Raw genomic sequence first — 6922 nt, forward strand, 5'->3', positions numbered from 1 at the left:
TCGGGATAGAAACTTGTTGCTGTGAATTCATCTCACAGAAACGTATTTCTTTCAAAGCCCTCTTAAGTTTACTTAAGCCAATTTTAGAGGACTCTGGTTGGGCGGGCCTGGTAGTTTACTGAAACTGTTTTAATGATAATATAATAGTCGAATGTTCTCAAATGTTCTCAAATGTTCACATATGTTCACATATGTTCACATATTATGTTCACATATTATATTAAAGGTATGAGACCTGACTCAGGCTGCTGCCACCCATAACAGATATGGCTTCAAATAGTCAACATTCTTCAGCTTCCCCAGAATATCTGCTGCCAGTAATTTCAAAGGATTTTAGACATTTATTCTGCAGAACGGCTGTAGTATGTATGTAGTATGCTGTATTAGTACGCTGTAGTAGTACGCTGTAAGAAGGTAAGAATCTTGTAAGTTTTCAGCGCTGTAATCTTCTTCTCTTTGAGAAGTTGTGTTGGTTGAAATGTACAATGGTTGGTTAGATTTACGTCTCTTGTTTTAATGATTTGGTTATTGTCCGGGAGAGTAAGTTGTCCTGATATTTTACCTGGAATTGACCTTACTGGAGACTAGACGTTTAAAAGTTGTGTTGATGTTTTTTAGTGATAACGTGCGTTGTGAGAGTAATACCATGTTATGGTAATAAAGTGCGTCTTCTTGTATGTTCTGGATCACGTGTTAACCACATGATTTTAGTGTCACTTCTTGTTCTACAGTCTACTTATCTCGGTTGACTCAGCTGAATGATAGAAAAGTTAATTGAGGGTTAAATGGGGAGGGGTACCTGTTAAAAGTCAAGAAACTTCCTAGGATACCCCTTCAGTGCATACTGTAAACATAGTACTATTACTATTACTATTATCTGGTACATGAGAAAGCGGCAGTTCAATCCATCACTCGTACGAGTTAGATAATGTTTGCTCATTTGTACAGCTTCATTTCCAATATTAACTTTATACCTCCACAACACTAACAGTGAATATCTCTGAACACTAACAGTGAATATATCTTACTACGGAATCCCACGTACTGACGCTTTAGTCACGTACTCTTTCTAGGTTTTATCATAAACTATAAGCTATCAACAAGTCAATATTAGTCAACATTCCTTGATGTTAAGTTACACAGTGTTTTGAATTCAGTTATATAACGTTTTGCTGATTCTTTAAACTATATTTAATAAGCTAGTGTACGTGCAAAGGTCACATCTTAATTTTACTTTCAAACTTTTTCGTCTTTTAAATGATGATAGTTGTATAAGTGAAACATAAGCTTATATTTCTTCAGTTATTGGATTATTGTTCAATTAATTCATTTTATTTAGACTTCAGTTTAATGTTCCAACTATCTTCAAGTTTAACGGTCCTATAACTAGTGTTTAGATGTCGCGTCTCTAAAACCTCCGTCCTTAACAATAATAAGTCTTTCTTAACCGCCCTCCTTAACCGCCCTCCTTAACTGCCCTCCTTAACCTCCGTAACCGCCCTCCTTAACCGCCCTCCTTAAACTCCCTCCTTAACCGCCCTCCTTAAACTCCCTCCTTAACCTCCTTAATCGCCTTCATTAAACTCTCTCCTTAACAATAATAAATCGTCCTCCGTAACCGCACTCCTTAACATCCTTAACCGCCTCCTTAAACTCCCTCCTTAACCGCCCTCCTTAAACTCCCTCCTTAACCTCCTTAACCGCCTTCCTTAAACTCTCTCCTTAACAATAATAAATCGTCCTCCGTAACCGCACTCCTTAACCTCCGTAACCTCCCTCCTTAACCTCCCTCCTTAACCGCCCTCCTTAACATCCCTCCTTAACCTCCCTCCTTAACCTCCTTAACCGCCCTTCTTTAAACTCCGTCCTTAACAATAACATTTCTTCTTGCTTGCTGTATTTCTAAAGTTGTTGTAACCATATTTCACCTCTGTCTTTGAGCGGAATCCGCAAAACAGTTTAAATTCTTTGAATCCCGATCTAGGTGGGACAGCCCACATGTGTGCATCTCAGGTTACAGTGACAATGAGAACGTAACAAGGAGAAGCATGAGGAGAGTGATCAAGTTTCAATCCCCGATATTCTATTGTTCGTGTTATTCTGGTGATTTGGTCGTTATTAAATTTTAGTGTAGAACTCAGCCTCTCTTTTCCTCCCCTTCCTTTCCTTCCCTCTTTTCGTTCATTCCCCCCCCCCTTTCCTCCTCCCCTTTTCCTCCTCCCCTATTCCTCCTCCCTTTTCCTCCTTCTTTTCATCCCCAATTTTGCTCACCTTCTTATCACTACATTGCTTGTGTTTAATGATGAGCTCCTTCAAAATAACTAGATTTAAAAGTGTCTGTCCGGGTGACCGCTAGTAATCCTGAAGTAGGTGTGATATCACACCGCTCCCTAAATCAGAAGGGCGGGATTCTAATCTGATTTCCAGTCTTCCCGTCATAATGTGCTGTGTAATATGTCATCGTTACAATATGGGGGGAGTTTGTTAATTCTCTTTATCTCAAATTGTATTTTGTACGGATGCTCCAGGTTTTTCCTTATCAGCTGGATCAGCAAATTTAAATCTGGCTTTGCGGATAATTTGCACAGTTGGTGGCTATGATATGACCTAACTTTATACCCTTACCACCGCTAATTTATACATCACTGTTGCAGGGCAACAAGTTTTGGCCAGTTTAATTCTGTGCAAGATTAAAATACTTGTTCTCGATCTCTTTTTTTATTATTATTTGAAATACTATTTTGATCCAAGTATGTTCACATTTCCGGAAGTTGTTCCGTTAACCTGAGACGTATCTGTGTAAACAGACCGTGGTTTGATAGTATGATCAAGAGTGTATTTGTAACAGATCATCGCATTTTATCATAATTCCCGTGTGTAACGCGTGGAGAGTATTCTAACTCGGCCAATTTACCTGACACATTCACAACCGTAACTTCTTCTGACATAATATGTTTTACACTACAATATTGTGCTATTTCTTGCTATAAATTCTAACCATATCTTACCACTTCCTACCACTTAACTTGTTATATCTTGCTATATCTTGCTATGTTTTGCTACATGTTGCTACATCTTGCTATATCTTGCTATGTTTTGCTACATCTTGCTACATCTTGCTACATCTTGCTATATCTTGCTATGTTTTGCTACATCTTGCTATATCTTGCTATGTTTTGCTACATCTTGCTATACGCTGTACGGCAAGTTAAACAAGGAACTGAAACTACTGGGTTCCGTACAGACTCAACTCTGCACCCATGTCAATATGTTCATTATATGCAAGCCTCTTGATTTATATATTGCTATATCTTGCTATGTCTTGCTATATCTTGCCACAGTTTGAATACTTCTAGTTGTTCCATTAGATTCCTGTAACTCTTGCTACAAAGTTCCAGGGTATCTCACATTTGTGTGTTTTTACAGTGTTTCTTACAAAGTTATGATATAACATTACGTTTACCCGGAGAAACGTATTTGCTATTTTACAGGCTGGTTAGTGATCGTTCTAAACTCTTGTCTGAAAAGTGTTAAGTGATAAGATTTACTTAGATTATAGTAGAATTTGTTAGGTTTGATATGATTTACTTAGATTATAGTAGAATTTGTTACGTTTGTCGCTTTCACGCCCATCTCTTTCATCTAACATCCCAACTTCTTACCGATAGCATATGATTCGATAACGTTGTCGTTAAATCTTCTATATTTCTATTTTTCGAAATGATATGATTTTATATTCAATGAAGGATTAAATGATTCTAGTACTGAATATGTAGGATTGTATGATTCTAGTACTGTTCTGTGACACACTGAATGTTCTGTGACACACTTAATCTCTAAATTAAAAGTGTGGGCTTAAGAAAGTGTGTAGTGATAGTTTGTAGTGATAGTGTAAGGATAATGTTAGATCAGGCTGATCTAACACGTGACAATAGCTTGCTAACACACCTCTCAAGTAGACGTTAACATGAGTATCAGTAAAAGATGATCTGCTCAAGTTTAACACAACACCACACTCAACTAACCCAGTGAGAAGGAACTCTCTCAGAACCTGGGGATAATATCCAGGACTACTTACCCGGAACCTTCTAGAAACTTCCAGAAGTTTTCCAGAAACTTCCAGAAAACTGTGTCACTGAAACAGTGTTAGCTGGAATTATTTGTGATATCATCAGATAGTCAGTGTTTAGAATGTTACAATTGGTGATATTCTGTGAGTTGCTGGCCTCTGTGGTTTCAATCTGGCCTCTCGACCATAATCGTAAGTTTAAGATTATATTATTAGTAGACATTATCGTCAGTGTTTAACAGTGAAAGGAAATCGATTAATAAAATAATTGAGATTGTAGCAAGTCCCAATCCTTTAATTAAATCTGTTGTAATCATATGAAAGGTTTTAAAACACTTTGACCCCTAATATTTTAAAATTCTTAACACTTTAAGTAGTGTGCTACTTTACACGATAACAATTATGTTTTAAAATATCTCCTGTCTGCAAAACTCTGCAGGACCATGCTGTAGAATTAAGATTTACAATCCTTATTTGGGCATCACGTGGCGAATTTAACACGCTCCATTACCTTATTTGGGCATCACGTATATTTAGCCCGCTCTAATCAGTGCTTGTTGCTGTAAACAAGCTTATTGATTAGTATGTGAAGAATTGCATTGCAAAACTGAGAGTAAGGAATGTAAACATGATTGCTTGTGTTTATACACGAGATACAACCCCCATTCCCTATAATAAGGTTGCGTGTTAGATTTCACACAAATATATCATCAAGAAGATAACAGGAAATCAGCTCAATTACCAGAAATATTAACTAGTTTACACTCCACTTTCTGTTCCACTTCACTTTCTGTCCCACTCCGCTTTCTGCTACACTTCACTTAATGTTACACTTCACTTTCTGCTACACTCCACTTTCTGTTACACTCCACTTTCTGTTACACAATACACTCCACTTTCTGTTACACTCCACTTTCTGTTACACTCCACTTTCTGTTACACAATACACTCCACTTTCTGCTACACTCCACTTTCTGTTACACTCTACTTTCTGTTACACTCCACTTTCTGTTACACTCCACTTTCTGTTACACAATACACTCCACTTTCTGTTACACTCCACTTTCTGTTACACAATACACTCCACTTTCTGTTCCACTGGGGGGGTACCAATGGCATAAATGGCATAATGGAGAATTGGCCAATAAAAATTTCCATTTATGCCATAAAACGTATGCCATTTATGCCATTTTATGCCATTGGTACCCCCCCCCCCCCCGTTCCACTCCACTTTCTGTTACACTCCACTTTCTGTTCCACTTCACGCTGTACGGCTGAAGGAGGTAACTTGTCGGGGATGTTACCGAACAGAGATAAGAGTAATTGTATAATGAGTTAAGTGATGAGTAAAGTACGTGAGATATACTGTGTCAGTAGCATCTAGACAGCCTGTGACCTGTCTCTATCTGTCCGTCTGTCCGTCTCTCTATCTGTCCGTCTAGCAGACAGACAGTCTAATTGGCAGGCAGGCAGGCAGGGTTCCCTATTTTGGTATTACCTGTATTGCGTAAGGGATGTCAAGTTCTAGTTCCTTCTTTTGCAACTTCTGAACTTTAATTAGGAATCACAGCTGCAGAGATGATTAGTTTACAAGTGAAGGTAGAATACACGATAAACTCTCCTGTAATCTACTTAGAACACCTTTTCACAGAGCTAGTAATCAGGAAATATTAGCAGGATAGAGTCCTCATTATACGAGATATCATCACGTGATTCCCATATAAGGAGATGTAGAGAGGACAGGATAGCTGGAAGATGTTCCAAACATGTATTTGTGTTTACTAGACAGTAGCATATCTTAATTGTGACAAATAGGACCTCACGGCTCACATGTGCGACAACTGACCACAATTGTTGAAATGAGTTGACAAATTGTACCCAGAAACTTTCGAAGACAAATTAAATGTAAAATCTCCAATTATAGTGTTGTCAAATGTAATAAGGTTACGTGCATACAAATTACAAATACTTGTCCAAAGTAAAGTGAATTATTTGTGATCTCCTTATTTGGACATCGTGTGGGTTATCTTTAGTAAAATTACGATTTTCATTTTATACCCACAATCAAATATGCATATTACCATTTCAAATAAGTTACTTTATAAGTATCTCAAGCGAGAATTTCAATTCACAAGGCTACACCTGTATCCAATTCATTTTAAAACAATCAGCACAATCGATTTTAAGTTTGAACCTACAAATAAAATTAATTAACCTTATAAGCATATAAGATTAATTAATAACCGTTCTATTTCAGCCTCAGTGAACTGTCCGCCTGGGAGATGGTTGTGTCCGAGCAGCGAGCGATGTATTCTAGAAGCTTGGGTTTGTGACGGTGTTAACGATTGTGGTGACGGTGCAGATGAAGATGGTTCTGTCTGTGGTACGTTATTTATCAGTTTTATAGTTTTAACTGCATTGAACGTTAGATAGTGGGTTGATTGGTCACAATTTTGAACAGATGTTACGTAACGCGCGAAAGCTTTTTTGTATAAAAATACAAATCTTTTTCACTCTGGTTAATGTTTATCTTGCGCGCGCACGTTGCGCGCGTGTTCGAAGCTTTCAACCATGCGGTTGGAAATTTTGAAGAAATTGGTTTATTTGTCCACTGACTACGGAGTACTGACCAGATATTTTAAAACTCATCCAGAAATTAGAATATAGGTTTTAACAAATTCTTTATAGATGGGACTGTCCCCTTTATCATGTTGGTAGCTTTCATTTAGTTGTTTACTTCTTCTGGTGCCTACAATTAGACAGGGCCCACCGGTTCTGCAAGTAAATCCGAGGTATATCCAGACCCCCTAAAGTGGACAGTATTACACACAAATCGGACGTTTTTTCCTTTTT

The 6922-nt window shown here is 37.7% G+C and overlaps 1 protein-coding gene across 1 annotated transcript in view; it reads left to right on the top strand.

Annotated features, from left to right (window-relative positions):
• The window catches only part of LOC134823998 (uncharacterized), a 28837-nt gene that overhangs the window by 16323 nt on the left and 5592 nt on the right, over nucleotides 1–6922 (top strand). The window contains exon 7 of the mRNA XM_063835624.1: nucleotides 6327–6452. Within this exon, the coding sequence (XP_063691694.1) occupies nucleotides 6327–6452 (126 nt within the window). The remainder of the gene's footprint in view (nucleotides 1–6326; nucleotides 6453–6922) is intronic.

The sequence above is a fragment of the Bolinopsis microptera genome, chromosome 12, assembly GCF_026151205.1.
Source record: "Bolinopsis microptera isolate Bmic1 chromosome 12, MBARI_Bmic_1.0, whole genome shotgun sequence".
NCBI lineage: Eukaryota > Metazoa > Ctenophora > Tentaculata > Lobata > Bolinopsidae > Bolinopsis > Bolinopsis microptera.